The 18748-nt window shown below is 38.2% G+C and overlaps 1 protein-coding gene and 1 pseudogene across 1 annotated transcript; both read right to left on the reverse strand.

Moving 5' to 3' along the window:
- Positions 1-15929: 15929 nt before the first annotated feature.
- On the reverse strand, positions 15930-17397 carry LOC122686222 (dnaJ homolog subfamily A member 1-like). Its single transcript, XM_043891384.1, has one exon. It carries the CDS (start codon positions 17277-17279, stop codon positions 16086-16088), a length of 1194 nt encoding a protein of 397 aa, XP_043747319.1. The 5' UTR covers positions 17280-17397; the 3' UTR covers positions 15930-16085.
- A 267-nt stretch (positions 17398-17664) lies between these two features.
- LOC122686223 lies at positions 17665-18350 on the reverse strand (annotated as a pseudogene).
- Between the last annotated feature and the right edge of the window lie 398 nt (positions 18351-18748).

Raw genomic sequence — 18748 nt, forward strand, 5'->3', positions numbered from 1 at the left:
GTGGATCAGACAAATCTAGACAGCATATTAAAAAGCAGAGACATTACTTTGCCAACAAAGGTCCATCTAGTCAAGGCTATGGTTTTTCCAGTAGTTATGTATGGATGTAAGAGTTGGACCATAAAGATGGCTGAGCACAGAAGAATTGATGCTTTTGAACTGTGGTCTTGGAGAAGACTCTTGAGAGTCCCTTGGACAGCAAGGAGATCCAACCAGTCCATCCTAAAGGAAATCAGTCCTGAATATTGGTTGGAAGGACTGATGCTGAAGCTGAAGCTTCAGTACTTTGGTTACCTGATGTGAAGAACTGACTCATTTGAAAAGACTCTGATGCTGGGAAAGATTGAAAGCAGGAGGAAAAGGGGACAACAGAAGATGAGATGGTTGAATGGCATCACCAAGTTGATGGACATGAGTTTGAGCAAACTCCAGGAGTTGGTGACAGACAGGGAAGCCTGGTGGGCTGCAGTCCATGGGGTCGCAAAGAGTTGGACAAGACTGAGTGACTGAAATGAACTGTATGCATAGACATGAAATCTAGCAACATGGTACAGATGAAACTATATTCAACAAATATTTCTGGAGGACCTATTACTTGCTTAGCTAAGTGCTAGTAAATTATCTAAAGGAAAGATAAAATAGTTCTTGCTCTCCAAGAACTTATTTTCTCTGTAGAAAAACAAAACATTTCTACTTAAATATTTAGCATGTCAGTGACCACTGTCTTTGAAGCAGCTGCTGTGTTCAATTCAGAACACTTAGGAAAAGATGGACCTAGAGCCATGGTTGTCAGCTGTGGCTGCACAGTGAAATCACTTGTGTGTGTGTATTAGTTGCTCCGTCATGTCTGATTCTTTGTGACCCCATGTACTGTAGTCTGTTAGGCTTCCCTGTCTGTGGAATTCTCCAGGCAAGAATACTGGAGTGGGACCTGGGTCTTCTGCATTGCAGGAAGATTCTTTACTGTTTGAGCCACCAGGAAATCCCCTGAAATCACTTATGGAGTCATTTAAAGCTTTTTTAAAAAAGTGAAGTATTATTGACTTACAATGTTGTGTTAATTTCTGCTACACAGCAAAGTGGTTCAGATACATATATCCTTTTTTATCATCATCTCCATTATGGTCTCTCACAGAATATTGAATTTAGTTCCCTGTGCTATACAGTAGGACTTTCTTGTTATCCATTCTATATGTGATAGTTTGCATCCCTTTAAAGATTCAAAGACACACAAAGGCATATATATTCCTAACCCTATATTATTATATCCTCTGTATTTTCCTGTTCTCGTGTTTCATCAAAGAAGCCTTAATTTCCCCTTCCTTAGAATTTCTAAAATGTCACATTCTCTCTTTTACCTTCCACATTTATGTAACAAGCCAGTAGGAGTGTACTCTAGATCACCACAAAAAGTGATCTATAACCAGAAGATCTCCAGGGCTCGGGTAGTCCACGACTTCCTGTAGCTAGCATATCTGATGCAATTGCATTCCAACCCAGCAGAATAATGTCAGCCTTTTGGCACTCATTGTGTGGAATTTGACTTACATGGTTCTGCTCTAGCAATAAAGTCAGTCTCTTTAGAAAGTACTCAGAGAAAACAACAAAGGAATATATATAACAGAGGAGCGTTGCCTAAGTCAAGCCAAGTCAAGGCACTGTTGGTATCAATCCCAGAACAAAGATATCGAGGATGTTTGAGTTATCTGATTTTATATAATTGGACAATCATTCCTCCATCCTTTCTTTGTCCATGCCTAGAGTCCATCAGTAACCTTGTAGAAAAATAATCCTTGTTCTTTTCTTCTTTTTTTCTCAGTGCTGTTTCTGGCTCTCTGATCAAATGAGTGACCAGAGAGTGAGCGATTTTCCTGGAATGCTCGGTTTGTTTTATGGTTGTGGAACTCCAGGAAAGCAGGGCAGCTCACCTGCCTTACTGTGTGGCTGATTCTCGCTGGGAGAGCTCCCAGCATCTGTGTCTGTAATAAAAGGCCATAAAAAAGCCACATAAATCATCTTTCCACCTCCATTTCTCCTGCGTATTAAAGGCTGATCACCCACGGTCATGATCCTGGCCTTGAATTTGGTTGTAGCATCTGATCTGATGGCACAAAGCAAGATCAATACCTGCCATGGTACAGTGTCAATGGGACATAAATTAAGAAGAGAATATTTTCACTGTTTGCTTGCCCCAAGCAGTGGCTGGTTGGGTGCAAGCCATGCTGTAAGCCAATGAAAAGAGAAAGCAGCTTTACTTAGCAGCAGGGTAGACTATATTAGGATCATATTATGTGCTATTTCTAGTTTTCTTTGTTGATCTCCAAATAATGAATTGAAGTGTGGTGATTCTCTCTAAAATTTTTCAAGATTTTACTACTAAAATGTTATCAGTAAGTTTCTAACCATAGCTAGAGAAGTATGTGAAACTAATCTAGGCATCGGGTCCGTTATAAGAATTTTGAACATAAAAGATGATTCTGGTCAACCCCAACACATGGTTTACTAATACAAGACTGATTTAGTGTTGTAATTATGTTTGTTACGATGCGCAGATGCGTCTCCTCTCTGTCCTTCCTTAGGCCTCATGCCTTTCCCTGATATAGGATACAATGTTTTCAAATTTCCAAAATGGAGATAGCTTTTTTCTTGTTTCTAATTAATGCAGATTTTGAGGAGAAATAATTCCCATGAAAATAAAGAAAGAAAATAAATCTTGCCTATTATACTATCACTCAGCAGTAATTACTGATTGCATCCTAGCATACCTGTTTTCAAGTCTCTCTTTGTGTGTTCTTACACACACGAATTTGTCAGAAGCAGGAACACGGTGCAGGTGATATGTGATCTTCATGGGAACTAAATAAATAGCAACCTACTTCTCCACCACTTTTTAATTGATTATTAGCAACAAAGATTTATTGCAAATGGAGGTCAAAATATAACATTAATTATTGATAAAATCTGAAGAACGGAGGGTGTTTTATGGCTGCAGTTGGGAGGACTTCCTAGTACTGAGACTTATTACTATGCTAAGTTGTGTCTGACTCCTTATGATCCCGTGGACTATAGCCCGCCAGGCTCCCCTGTCTATGGGATTTTCCAGGCAAGAATACTTAAGTGGGTTGCCATTTCCTTCTCCAGGGTATCTTCCTGACCCATGGAATGAACCAACATCTCCTGCCGGCATCTTTTGCATTGGCAAGTGAATTCTTTACCACTTGAGCCATGGGGAGCCCAAGACTTATTACTAGATAGACTCGATGTAATTAAGTAGGTCTCTTAATATAACATGTCCACTTCACATAGTGCTTTACGTATAGTTAGCCACTATATGTCCTTTTGATTGGGTGAAATTCAAAATTTAAAAATTAGTATAAACTAAACTGTGGTGTTGGAGAAGACTCTTGAGAGTCCCTTGGACTGTAAGGAGATCCAACCAGTCCATCGTAAAGGAGATCAGTCCTGGGTGTTCATTGGAAGGACTGATGCTGAAGCTGAAACTCTAATACTTTGGCCACCTGATGCGAAGAGTTGACTCATTGGAAAAGATCCTGATGCTGGGAGGGATTGAAGGCAGGAGGAGAAGGGGACAACAGAGGATGAGATGGCTGGATGGCATCACCGACTCGATGGACATGAGTTTGAGTAAACTCCGGGAGTTGGTGATGGACAGGGAGGCCTGGCGTGCTGCGATTCATGGGGTTGCAAAGAGTGAGATACGACTGAGGGACTGAACTGAACTGAAACACCAACAGAGAGGATGGTTATATTAAACTGAAGAGTTCACAGAAATGTAGGAGAAGCTAAACTATTTTAACTAGAAAGGACAGGAATTGAGGCAATTCTGAGACTGGTCACTCTCTGATATACAATGATATATAAGAGTGGAATTTACTTACATCATTCCAGCATACTCTTTTCTCTAATTTTAGTTGGTAAAGTCACTATTTTTAGTTTAGCAATTTCCAGTATTAGAATTAAAGCACTTTTGTTGTTGCTGAGTCATTCAGTCGTGTTTGACTCTTTGCGACCCTATGGATTGCATGGACACCAGGCTTCCCTGTCCTTTACCATCTCCTGGAACTTGGTCAAACTCATGTCTATTGAGTCAGTGATGCCATCTAACCATCTTGTCCTCTGTCGTCCCTCCCCTTCTCCTCCTGTGTTCAGTCTTTTCCAGCATCAGGGTCTTTTCCAGTTAGTCAGCTCTTCCCATCAGGTGTTCAAAGTACTGGAGCTTCAGCTTCAGCATCAGTCCTTCTAATGAATATTCAGGATTGATTTCCTTTAGGATTGACTGGTTTGATCTCCTTGCGGTCCAAGGGACTCTCAAGAGTCTTCTCCAACACCACAGTTCAAAGCATCAATTCTTCGATGCTTAGCCATCTTTATGGTCCAACTCTTACATCCACACATGACTACTGGAAAAATCATAGCTTTGACTATATGGACTTTTGTTGGCAAAGTAATGTCTTTGCTTTTTTAATTTGCTGTCTAGGTTTTTCATAGCTTTTCTTCCAAGGAGCAAGCGTCTTATTCTTTCATGGCTTTAGTCACGATTTGCAGTGATTTATCAACTTTCAACTGTATCTCCAAACTCCCAGCATCCCTCTCTTTTAAAAGATGACCCATTGACACCCCTTTCCTTTCTTCAACTGCCCTCAACTCTGGTCGGCTATCACATGGCTTAGTATCGTAAGGGAGATAACTTTAATATATTTTTTGTAACTATGATTAATGTCTTCTGTACCTCCAAGTTGATGCTAAGAATTGAAAACTAATATAAAAAATTGTTTGCATTTTTATGATATGTTAAATTTTTTAACTGCTGAACAAAAGCTCTGATTCTAGTTGTTTTTCTATACTGCAATATTATAAATCCTGTTTCTCTCAAGGTAAGAGTTTCCTTTTATACACTGCACCAGTGAATCAAAATCATCCTTCATTCTAGTTACTTCGCATATGGCCCATGACATCCTCATGTGGAATTCTGTTTTTCCTAGAGTTTTTTTTTTAAACAGCAGCCTTATTTGCATATAACTTGTATACCATAAAATTCACCTATTGTAAGTGTGATGTTGTTCAATTATTCAGTCATGTCCGACTCTTTGCAACCCCATGGACTGCAGCACGCCAGATTTCCCAGTCCTTCACTATCTTCCAGAGTTTGCTCAAACGCATGTCCATTGAATCCATGATGCCATCCAACCATCTCATCTTCTGTTGCCCACTTCTCCTCCTGCCCTCAATCTTTCCCAGCATCAGAGTCTTTTTCAATGAGTCAGCTCTTCACATCAGGTGGCCAAAGTAATGGAGCTGCAGTTTCAGCATCAGTCCTTCCAGTGAGTATTCAGGGTTAATTTTCTTTAAGGATTGACTGGTTGGATCTTCTTGCTGTCCAAGGGACTCTCAAAATCTTCTCCAACACCACAGTTTGAAAGCATCTATTTGACAGTGCTCAGCCTTCTTTATTATCCAACTCTCAATCCATACATAACTACTGGAAAAACCATTGCTTCGACTAGATGGACCTTTGTGGGCAAAGTGATGTTTCTGCTTTTTATAATGCTGTCTAGGTTTGTCATAGCTTTTCTTCCAAGGAGCAAGCATGTTTTAATTTCATGGCTGCAGTCACTGTCCACAGTGATTTTGGAGCCCAAGAAAATTAGTCTGTCACTGTATTCATTGTTACCCCATCTATTTGCCATGAAGTGATGGGGCTGGATGCCATGATCTTCGTTTTTTGAATATTAAGTTTTAAGCCAGCTTTTTCCCTCTCCACTTTCACCTTCTCAGGAGACTGTTTAGTTTCTCTTTGCTTTCTGCCATAAGGGTGGTGTCATCTGCATATCTGAGGTTATTGATATTTCTCCCTGCAATCTTGATTCCAGCTTGTGATTCATCAAGCCTGGTATTTCTTATGATGTACTCTGCATAGAATTTAAGTAAGCAGGGTGACAATATACATCCTTGACGTACTCCTTTCCCAAATTTGAACCAGTTTGTTGTTCCATGTCCAGTTCTAACTGTTGCTTCTTGACCTGCATACAGGTTTCTCAGTAGGCAGGTAAGGTGGTCTGGTATTCCCATCTCTTGAAGAATTTTCCAGTTTGTGGTGATCCACACAAAAGCTTTAGCATAGTCAATGAAGCAAAAGTAGATGTTTTTCTGAAATACTTTTTCTTTTGCTATGACCCAACAGATGTTGGCAGTTTGATTTTTGGTTCCTCTGCCTTTTCTAAATCCAGCTTATATACCTGGAAGTTCTCAATTCACATACTGTTGAAGGCTAACTTTACTAGCATGTGAAATGAGTGTAATTATATGGTAGTTTGAACATTCTTTGACATTACCCTTCTTTGGGATTAGAATGAAAATTGACCTTTTCCAGTCCTGGGGCCAATGCTGATTTTCCAAATTTCCTGGCATGTTGAGTGCAGCCCTTTAACAGCATCATATTTGAGGATTTGAAATAGCTCAGCTGGAATTCCATTACCTACACTAGCTTTGTTCATAGTGATACTTCCTAAGGCACACTTGACTTCACATTCCAGGATTCTGGCTCTAGTGAGTGATCACACCATGGTCTTCATCTGGGTCATGAAGATCTTTTTTGTACAGTTCTGTTTATTCTTGCCACCTCCTAATATCTTCTGCTTCTGTTAGGATCATCCTGTTTCTGTCCTTTATTGTGCCCACCTTTGCATGAAGTGTTCCTTTGGTATCTCTAAGTTTCTTGAAGAGATCTCTAGCCTTTCCCATTCTGTTATTTTCCTCTATTTTATTGCATTGGTCACCGAGGAAGGCTTTCTTATCTCTCCTTGCTGTTCTTTGGAACTCTGCATTCAGATGGATATATCTTTCCTTTTCTCCTTTGCCTTTCACTTCTCTTCTTTTCTCAGCTATTTGTAAGGCCTCTTTAGACAACCATTTTGACTTTTTGCATTTCTTCTTCTTGGGGACGGTACCTTCTGTAAAATGATATGAACCTCTGCCCATAGTTCTTCAGGCACTCTATCAGATCGAATCCCTCGAATCTGTTTGTCACTTCTACTGTGTAATCAGAAGGGATTTGATTAAGTCATATCTGAATGGCCTAGTGGTTTTCCCTACTTTCTTCAATTTAAGTCTGATTTTTGCAATAAGAAGCTCAAGATCTGAGCCACAGTCAGATCCTGGCTTGTTTTCACTAACTGTATAGATTTTTTCCATCTTCGGCTAGCAAGAATGTAATCAACCTGATTTTGTTATTGATTATCTGTGGTGTCCATGTGTAGAGTCATCTCTTGTGTTGTTGGAAGAGGGTGTTTGCTATTATCAGTGCGTTCTCTTGGCTAAACTCTGTTAGCCTTTGCCTTGCTTCATTTTGTACTCCAAGGCCAAAGTTTCCTGTTACTCCAGGTATCTCTTGACTTCCTACTTTTTCATTCCAGTCCCCTATCATGAAAAGGACATCTTTTTTTCTTTTTTGGTGTTGGTTCTTGAAGATGTTGTAGGTCTTCATAGAACCATTCAATTTCATCTTCTTCGGCAGTAATGGTTGGGGCCTAAACTTGGATTACTGTGATATTGAATGGTTTGCCTTGGAAATGAACTGAGATCAATCTGTCGGTTTCGAGATTGCACCCAATTACTGCATTTCAGATTCTTTTGCTGACTATGAGGGCTACTCCATTTCTTCCAAGGAATTCTTGCCCACAGCAGTAGATATAAATGATCGTCTGAATTAAATTCACCTATTCCTGCCCATTTTAGTTCACTGATTCTTAAAATGTTGATGTTCATCCTTGCCATCTCCTGTTTGACCACTTCCAACTTACTTTGACTTATGTACCTAACATTCCAGATTCCTATGCAATATTGTTCTTTGCAGCATTGGACTTTACTTTCATCACCAAACATATCCACAACTGGGTGTCATTTCCACTTTGGCTCAGCTTCTTCTTTCCTTCTGAAGCTATTTCTCTGCTCTTCTCCAGTAGCATAATGGACACCTACCAACCTTGGAGGTTCATCTTTCAGTGTTGTATCTTTTTGCCTTTTCATACTGTTCATGGATTTCTTAAGGCATAACATATAATTTTTAGCCCATATTCAATTCCTCAGTTTTACAAATATTTTTAATACATTAAAAAAACATGGTCTAGATTTATACACTGCATTCAGTTGCTATGACTGACTTTTCTTAGCCTTAGAAAGAATACTGACCTTCTCATCCCCACATTGCCACCAACTTTTTTCTTGTATGGTGTCCCACAATCTAGATTTGTCTGACTATATTCCTGTGGTATCATTTAGCATGCTTTCCAGTCCTCTGCATTTCCCCTAAATTGACTCCAGAGAATTGATTATACTCAGGTTAAATATTTTGCCTTGAGACTCTTATAGGTGAACTTAATGTACTTCATATTGTGTCACATAAGAGGGTAGATTATATCAGGTTATTCCAGTGATGATTACTAAGTGCACTCATTTTGTTAAGGTGATACCCTTCAGAGATCCCCACTGAAATGGTTCATTTTCCCTTTGCAATCAGTAAGTTATCTCTGGGTGACTAGGTTTTCCACAGATCTTTCACTTGGTGGTTTTAACAAAGATTAAGGTGATCTAAGTCAGTTACATAGAAAGTTGCAAAATGTTGATTATCTACTTCTGTAATTCCTTATACATTTATGAACAGACATTCTTTTACAGAGAAGAACTTTGTTTTTATCTCTTTACTCTCTCACTTTGAGTTTCACTGTGGATTCAAGGGCTTTTTATTCAAAATGTTATAATCAGTAGTAATTACTATTCTTTTCAATGGCCAGATTGTCCTGAATTTGACCACTGGAAACTGATTCAAGCTAGGTCCCTGCATCTTCTTCTCATGACTCAGCTTGCATTTGGACATTTCTTACTTTTTGACACAACATGTCCCACATTGCCTAGTATTTTCTGTATCCCATATGTGTAATCAACCATTTCTGCAAGGGTCCCTGGTTCCTTTTACTGGGATGTGGTATTTAGAAACCAAGATCTTAATGGTTGTTCATTGATACCAGTTGTCATTGGTTCTAGGCCCTTCCTATAAATAGAACTAGGAAAAATCTTTTTAAAAATTCATACTGTTTATAGTTCAAATTTAACATTACAAGCTTTTTTAAAAGCTTATTTTATATTGTTTAGCCTTTTCTGTAACACTGAGAATCTTTGTTCTCAATACGATTCACGTGCTCGTTTGCTTTATCCTGTAATATGCACAAATTAATTTCTAAGGTACAGTATTATAACCAACAATAAACATACTGAGTGAATTTTTACATATCGTTGCAGTTTTTTTTTTGTCCTTGCAATGTGTCACAGTAGGAACAAACAGTTTCCTGTGCTTGAAATAATACTTTCTCTGTGCGGTTATTGATTTTATACAGTTAGATTCATTTGTTTCTGTTGGTGTTCAATTTTATGGTTTGCTTTTCTCCTTTTTATTTGATTTTTGAATATATAAAACATTTACATGTTGCATCAGTTATTAAGCTATTGATTCTCAGCCTTCTGCACCCTGCTTTGTGATGCTCGGGCTGGGATTCTGTAAACCACATTTCTGTTTTTTTCCAGCTGGTTCTCTGCTATAGTCTTCCAAAGGTGATGCTACAGGGAGTCTGCAGAGGTAGAAGAGTTGGATGGAACTTTGTTCCTTTGCTGTTTTTACCTTGTGTGGCTATTTATTAGCTTCCAGTTTCTGTGCATGCCTCCCTAGCCAGACTTCCTCATCCCATAGAAGCAGTTGAATCCAATTTGCAGTTTTTCAAATACTTGCAGAACCAGCCTCCCTCAGAGGTCCTGCTCGTGGGCCCTGCCTTTGAACTCAGAGACCTCAGCACCACCTGAATAATGACCTGTGCTAGAGGTTCGGCATTTCAGCCCAGCAGAATAATTCTAAATTTAAATAATTTCTAAATCTTAATAATTCCAACATCTCTCATTATTCTTCTGCCCTAAATGTGGTAGCTACTCTGACGTTATTTGTGGTCCTGATACATTTGTGTTTGTCTAACCCTTTCAGTCATATAGTTAACAATTTATATATTAAATTACCTCTGTTTAAATAATTGGTATGCTTTTGTCTCATGACTAAACTTTAACTGATAAACATGGTTCATACAAAAAAATAATTACTGAGAGACACCTTTCTTTCATACTTAACCTTCCTATCCCATTCCCATCTATCCCCTTGAAGTCATCATTTCTTTAGTCACTATATTTTTGACTGTGTTTGTTTTGACAAAATTAATCAAATAAATACACACTTGTGCACACACATACATATACATTCTTATTTTCTCTTTTTTAAAGGTTTTTTAAAATTGAAATAAAGTTTATTTATAAAGTTGTATTCGTTTCAAGGGTACAGCAAAGTGATTCAATTCTATATTTATGTATACATATGTACACATTCTTTTTCAGATTCTTTTCCATTGTAGGTTATTTCAAGATACTGAGTATAGTTCCCTGTGCTATACAGTAAGAATATGTTTTTTTTTTTACCTATTTTGTATATAGTCCTGTGTGTATGTTAACCCCAAGCTTCTAACTTATCTCCCCCACTCCACTATCACATTTGATAAACACGTTTGTTTTCTATGTTTGTGAATCTCTGTTTTGTAAATAAGTTCATTTGTACCACTTTTTTGGATTTCACATATAAGCAGTATCATGTGGTATTTGTCTTTATCTGTCTCACTTCACTCAGTATGACAGTCTCAAGGTCCATCCATGTTGCTGCACATGGCATTGTTTCACTCTTTTCTATGGCTGAGTAATATTTCATTGTATTTATGTACCATATCTTCTTTATCCATTCCTCTGTTGGTGGGCACTGCGGTTGCCTCCATGTCTTGACTATTGTGAATTTTTCTGCTGTCAACACTGGGGTGTGTGTATCTTTTCAAATTAGAGTTTTCTCTGGATATATGCCCAAGAATGGGATTGCAGGATCATATGATGGTTCTGTTTTTAGTTTTTGTTCAGGACATCCATACTGTTCTTCATAGTGGCTGTACTGATTTATATTCCCACCAACAGTGTAGAAAGGTTCCATTTTCTCCACACCTTCTCCAATGTTTATTATTTGTAGACCTTTTAATGATTGTCATTCTGACTGTTGTGAAGTGATACTTCATTGTACTTTTTTTGCCTGCATACCATGCAGGATCTTAGTTCCCCAACCAGTGATTGAACCTATGCCCCCTGCAGTGGAAGCAAAGTCCTAACCACTGGACCACCAGGTGATTCCCACTTCAAGTGGTTTTGATTTGCATTTCTCTAATAATTAGCAATGTTGAGCATCTTTTCATGTGCCTGATGGTGATCTGTTTGTCTTCTTTGGTGAAATGTCTACTTCAGTTTTCTGTCCATTTTTGGACACCTCTTTTTCTTTTTAGTATAAAATGTAGTATAACATATATATTGCTCTGTACCTTGCTTTTTCACTAAATAATATATCCTAGAAATCATTCCATACCAATTCTTAGAGATTGTTTTCCTTTGGGTTGATGCATCACAATTTTTCCACCAGTCTTGACTAATGGGCATTTGGATCGATTCTGATAGTACTTTGTTTTTGCCAATTATTCTACAGTGAATCACAGCTTTGAGCACCTATTGTTTTGTATTTGAACTGGTGTATCTTCAGGTGGAATCTTAAACATGAGATTGCTGAGCCAAAGGAAAAACCCATATATAACTTTATTATATTTGTATCAAATATTTCTCCATAGGATGTTACCCATTTCTGGCTCTCATCAGGAGTGTGTGAAAGTGTTTGTTTCTCTTCAATTTTAACAACTGAGTGTATTGTTAACTTTTTGGATTTTTATCATTTCCATAGGTAAGAAATGTCATCTCAGTGTTTTAATTTGCATTTTTTTTTTACTGTAGTGAAATTGAGGTTCATCTGTATGTATTATATACATTTGCCTTTCTTCTTTCTATGGGTTGTCTCTTTATCCTGTTGTTTTTTTTTTTTTAATTGGGATTTTGGTCTTTTTCTTCTTGATAGTTACATATGATTTATATATCATTGAGATTAACTCTAGTCTGTGGTATATGTTGCAAATATTATTTCATGTTTTTGTTTTGACTTTGCTTATAATGGTTTCTTCATGCAAGTATTCAAAAATTGTTACATAGTCAAATTTTTAATCTATCTTTTGGCTGCTTTGGGGTTTTGAACAGAAGTCATAAATTCTTCTAATACTTAAAACTATGGTTTTAATATTAAAGAATTCTTTAATTTTCTATGATATTTCCTTTTCATAATATTATGTTGTCATTTCATGAAAGTAATAACTTCATGTATCTCTTAGAGGATATCAATTAGGAACTTAAGAGATTCTCATTCCTTCTCTGAATTATCTGTTCATCTGGAATCAATTTTTCAGTGCATTTGTCTTTAACATCCTCTTTGATGATGCATATTTTTTGTTGAAAATATGGTTAGTTTTATATCTAAAAAAGATATCTTAAGAGTGATCTGGGAGGTTGAAAACTTAAAGACTTTCTTTGGCTTGAGTGGTTGGAGCTCTGGCTTATTATACTGTCAGAGAAGCTCCCTTTGTGTGAATGAAGGGGACATTTGCTGGGGTTCTAACACACTCATCCTCAACAGCAGTTCTGACCAGAAATTTTTTGCCTTTGGTATGTGCTGGAGTACCTGTGTTAAGATTGTAATTTGTGAGTAAGCAGGCTACTATGGTGTATCTGGACCTTAAATTACTTTCCTTGTTTTTTTCTTCACTTCTTACTTTTACGCTTTATTATGTCTTTAATCTCTGAGTCCAGAAACTTTCCAGAGATTATTCTCTCCTCATGTCCAATTTTCATACATGTTATAGTCTAGCTTCAATATCATGCTTATGTCTACCTGAAATTTGTTGAACTCTTTCATCCATTTAGTCATAATCTTCTTTTCCTTTCTGTACAGGATTATAAACTTATTATTTTTTGACTATTATTTTAATGGGTCTTTCTTAAGAAAGAAGAAAAACCAAAGTTTAACCGGAAGTCTCTGTGTCCAACTCATAAGTCAGGTCATGTAATTCTGGCATAGATTTTGGTCAAATTAATTCATTCTACATTGGTTACAATTTAAGTTTTTCCTAATTTTTATGTTTTGTATAATCCTGTAAAGAACATCTTTTACATATATTTTGGGGCACATTTCCAAATACCTTGAGGATAGTTTTTGAAGATACATTTTAGATATAGAGCTGCTGAATCAAAGAGCATTGTTTCTTATAGCTTTTGACACATTATCCATCAGAAATGTTATACCAGTTTTATTCTCAGACACAGCAGGTAAAAAAGGTCCTTTTCTCAAACCTCACTGAATATGAGATTATAGTCTGGTTAATTTTTTGCCAGTTTCAAAAGTAGAAGCACTGTCCAGTTCAAGAACTCTTACATTGATTTTGGAAGTGATGGTGATTATTTGCTTTCACTTATGAAGTATACAATTTGTGTCATGAATTATATCCCTGATTTTCACATCAGTTCTTTATGACGTGAATTGAATTACATTTTGGAGAAGACGAATATGAGATTCAGAAATGTTAAGTTATTGTTTCAGGGTTATGCAGCTACTAAACAGCTTATCTAGTATTCAAATTGGTATCTGTTTATTACTGCTGCTGCTGCCAAGTCGCTTCAGTCATGTCCAACTCTGTGCGACCCCATAGACGGCGGCCCACCAGGCTCCCCCGTCCCTGGGATTCTCCAGGCAAGAACACCAGAGTGGGTTGCCATTTCCTTCTCTAATGCATGAAAGTGAAAAGTAAAAGTGAAGTCGCTCAGTCGTGTCCGACTCTTCGTGACCCCATGGACTGCAGCCCACCAGGCTCCTCCGTCCATGGGGTTTTCCAGGCAAGAGTACTGGAGTGGGGTGCCATTGCCTTCTCCACTGTTTATTACTGTAGAGAGCTGAAGGTAGAATTTTGTGTGAAATAATAGTAAAGATATGTAAATGTTATGTTATTCTTTGAGCATAGTTATATTAATATTATTAATAGAGCTATCAATATTTGGAAATAAATCCCCTATTTAGTGATGATGAAAGCTAAATGCTTTCCACCTTCTATTTAAGGAACAGGTTGGAGCAACTGTGATCATTGCACTCTGATATGACTTTCATGTCACTCCAAACACCAAGTATATTATGAACTGCTTTGTACCATTGATGCTCTTCACTCGCTACTGATAGAAAACACATTGATTTTGTTGGGTGAAAGAATGAGATTTTGCATAGTTTATTAGTTATCTATATCTGAGTGACAAATTCCTTCAAAAGTTGGCTGAAAACAATGACAAACTTTAATTTTTTTTCACTATTTCTGTGGGTTAGAAGTTTGGGAGTAGTTTAGCTAAGTCTGGCCCAGAGAGAGATTTCAGTCAAGAAATCAGCTGTGGTTATACTTATTAGAAGACTTGGCTGGGACTAGAGAATCTGATTCCTAGGTGACTCACTCACATTGCTGGCAGGTTAGTCCTAGTTAAGAGGCTTCAATTCCTCAGTTTGTGAACCTCCGCATAGGCTGCTGAGTAACATCCTGACTTAGCAGCTGGCTTGCTCCAGAATGAGTGATTCAAGAGGGAGCAAGGCTGAAAGAAAAATGTCTTTTATGAATCAGTTTTGGAAGTCGCACTATCATTTCCACAATATCCTATTGGCTATATAGTCATCATGGGAGGAAACAATACAAGGGCATGAATATCAGTAGACAGTAATCATTGGATGTCGTGTTGCGTGTTGGAGGCTGGTTACCACATTTGGGTATGTAATATCCAGGCAGACAGTGGATGCAGGAATCAACACAACACTGAAGATATGCTGATCATAGTGGATTACAGTAAACAGATAGATGGATCCCGACTCACATAAAAACTGAATAACTCTCTATTTTATAGCAGTAAAAAATTATGGTTAGAATTCTTTTGTAAATGTTTGTCCAAAATGGTTGTCCTTCAATCACAACATTTATATGACAAATGCTCATAATGTTACTTTCTGCACCAGACAATGAACTAGGCAAGTTTACTCAATTCTCACAATGTTGGCATTATTATTCAGATTTTACACAGGAAGAAACAGCCTAATTGAGGTTAAGAGACAAGCCCAGGGCTACTTAACTCAGAAGTGGTAGAGTTGAGTTTCATCACTGGCCCTTTCCCTCTCTTCTGTGTTGTCTCCCATTACATATAGCGTTTCATGGGCGGAAGTTCCAGGAGCATCAGATTTTCATGTTGCAGATACTAAAAGGCCGATCTGAGCCTTATTTCTGATCACATAGTGAGAACAAATACTTTGCAGCTGATCCCCAACCTTCTAAACATCCTACTGGGAAAATTAAAGGGACTTTTTGAGGATATAGGTAGAAATTGGATTTTAACCACCGAGTAACAGAATCTGTTTTTGAGAAAGAAGAAATTTTGATGTTTTCAGCATAACTTGACCTTCTTAGTAATAAAATTCAATTTTTATCCAGCCAGAAGGAGAAGATCACTGAGTTCTTCCTTTGCAGTAGTCCCTGCTTTCTCTTTCTCAATAAAGGAGGAATATTCTTCTTCAGCAAGTCATCTGCATTTCTTAAGGCAATTTTTAAAGGCCAAAATTATTCTCAACAACCTAGTAGTATTTTATCTGGCTTAAAAGTCACTGCTTGCTCACTGAAGATACTTCTGTTAGGAGTAATAGTTACCTGCTTAACTTATGTGTAGTTGTATAGAACTTCAGAATGCTGATTCAATATGATGAACATAATGATGCGTTTTAAACTATTATATACACTTTAGTGTCTCAGGATGTCAGGTTCAGTTGGGTCTAATTCACCTGGGATCAGCTTTTAGATTTCTTTCAGAATTGATCTTGGGTTTTTTTTTTTTTTTTTTTTTTTAGCTTTTATATTCAAGTTTATTCTTCATTTAACTTTTAAACACTACTATAGTTGAATATTAAAACAAAAGCAAGTAGTGAGCATATTATGATTATAGTCCTTCACTCAATCACTACTGCAATAAAACCCCAGCAGTGAGTGTTATTCATGGGCCTACTAAGAGGTCTGACACTGAACACCACCCCGGGGATGATGTTCATCATCCTCATATGCTTCTCCACTGTAATGGCACCATCTTTCCTGATTTGGATCAAAGTCCACTAATTCTACCTGGTCCATTTCATCAGTCTCTTCTACTTCCTTCCTCTCAGGCAGAAGTTTTTCCAGCAAAGAGAGTTTATCAGGAGAGAGAAAGCCATTCTCAGGAAAGTTTACCTTAAATTCAATGATTAGGCGACACTTTTCATACGGCCTACGATAAATTGGCATGCCTTCATTTAGCACACACTTGATATCTCCATGCTTGACGATCTGACCTGGATGAGAAGTGATGACTATGGTTCGGTTGTCAAGAGTAGATATTGGCTTCTGGAAGCCACACAACGCCTCAACCAGCTGTATGTCCATACACATGAAAAGATCTTCTCCTCGTCGAGTAAAAACAGCATGGTCCTTCTGATCTAAAACAATGATAATATCTCCTGGCTCCAGTCCTGATTCTTGGTCTCCTTCACCATGGAATGTTATCTTCTGGCCATCTTTCATGCCTTTGTCAATATGAACTTCTAGAATTTTCTTTTCTCGAACTATCTTCCTTCCGTTGCAGCTTTTACATCTATCTTTAGGGCTGATCCGCTCCCCATGGCCCTGGCACTTCATGCAGACAGACTGAATTTGCTGAACCATTCCAGGTCCTCTCTGATGAATTCTTATTTGCATTCCAGTACCTCGGCAATTGGGACAGCATTCTACCGCTCCTTTCTTACCACCTCGGCCTTCACATTTGTCACAAATCACATTCTTTTGCAGAGCTAGTTTTCTTGTTGCACCATTATATAAATCTTCTAAAGTTACTGTAAGTTGATGCACAACGTTTTTACCTCTCCTCTCTCTCTGCATCCTGCCTCCTCCTCTGAAAAACATATCAAAGATGTCCATGGGGGAGCCAAAACCACCACCTGCTCCACCTTCTTTAATTGCCTGTTCTCCTCCTTTGTCATATAATTCCCTTTTCTTTGCATCAGAAAGCACTTCGTAAGCTTGAGAAATCTGTTTAAACTTCTCGCCTTCATTTGGGTTCTTATCAGGGTGGTACTTCAAGGCCAGTTTCCTGTAAGCCTTTTTCAATTCTTCTTGGGTGGCATTGGGTTTGACCCCCAAAACATCATAGTAAGTGGTTTCTTTCACCATTTTCTACAGCCGGTGAGCGGCCGATACCGGTGTGGGGGAGCGGGAAGGAGCGCGTTGCTGTGCGCAGCTCGGGCAGCCGCCGCTCCTCCGCCTTTCACCGAGCGTTCTGGAAAGTTCCCGATCTTGGGTTTTAAGAAGTTCATAAGTGTGGCTATACCCTTCACTTGGGGTTAGTGAGGATGGTTGTGGCCTGCTCAAGAGATTTTTGAAGAGATACAGTGTTGGAGATCTATAGGAAACTGGTTGTTCTAGCTGGATAATATCGTTTTTTCTTTTTCGAGTAATATTCTTTCAGTAATATTAAATCTTGTTTAACATTCCCTTTATCTGCATCGATATTATTACCCTCATCTTTTCTTTTTTTTTACATTTCAATTTTTTTCTATAAAAGGAGTGGGTTGTGTACATTGGGAGGTTAAATGCTTTGTAGACAAGAATAAAAGCTGCACTAGAACCAACTTATTCATTATCATCATCTTCCTCCTCTTCCTTTTTTTCTTGCTTTTTTCAGCCTTGATGACTTCCTTTTTTGCTGCACCTGGCTTCCTTTTAGCTGGCTATGCAGTAATGTGCTTTTTGTACTTTTCCTTCAGCTTCTCATAAGGCTGCTTGTCATCTGCAGCAGTGTTATTCCACATCACTACCAATTTCTTTGCAACATGACCAGTGAAGAGGCCAGGATGTTCACCTTTGATTTTGGGGCAATATTAAGAACAAAATGAGAAAAAGGCCAAAGGAAGCCTCTTGAGTGCATTGGGATACTTGAACTTCTTTCTTGAAACTTGTATCCCTTTTAGGATGGATGTAAGTTTTAATTTCTCTTTCATAACAGGCCTTGTCAGCCGTTGCCATGTCTTCAAATTTTCCTTTCTCTTTAGCAGACATGATCTTCCACTTCTCTGAGCACTTCTTAGAAAACTCTGAGAAGTTGACTGAGGCATCTGGGTGCTTCTCCTTATGCTCCTCCTGGCAAGTTTGCACAAAGAATGCATATGATGACATTTTGCCTTTCAACTTCTTAGGATCTCCTTTGCCCATGTTTAATTATTTTTCCTCTGAGAGACACAGAGTTTCCCTGTGCCCTCCCCTCTTGTTTGAGATAGTTTTTTCCTCCTCACTGGGTCTTAGGGGAATGAAAGTGCTGTAGACTGAATGATTGTGTCCCCCCCAAAATTCATATGTTGAAACCTTCTCTCCAGTGTGATAGTATTTGGAGGTGGGGCCTTTGGGAGGAAATTAGATCATGAAGACTGAGCTCTTATGAAGGGGATTAATGCCCTTATAAAAGAGTCTCCCAAGAGCTCCCTAGCTTCTTCCATCATATAAGGACACTGTAACAGGATGGCCATCTCTGAACCAGGAATCAGGCTCTCCTCAGACCCTGAATCTAGCAGTGTCTTGATCTTGGACTTTCCAATCTCTATAACTGTGAGGCTGTTGAAGCCAGCTGGTCTATGGTAATTTTGCTA

This window comes from Cervus elaphus, chromosome 29, assembly GCF_910594005.1.
Source record: "Cervus elaphus chromosome 29, mCerEla1.1, whole genome shotgun sequence".
Taxonomy (NCBI): domain Eukaryota; kingdom Metazoa; phylum Chordata; class Mammalia; order Artiodactyla; family Cervidae; genus Cervus; species Cervus elaphus.

Bases quoted from the DNA above. Each gene is read 5' to 3' on its own strand.
- LOC122686222 (XM_043891384.1), bottom strand. From the start codon at position 17,279: ATGGTGAAAGAAACCACTTACTATGATGTTTTGGGGGTCAAACCCAAT.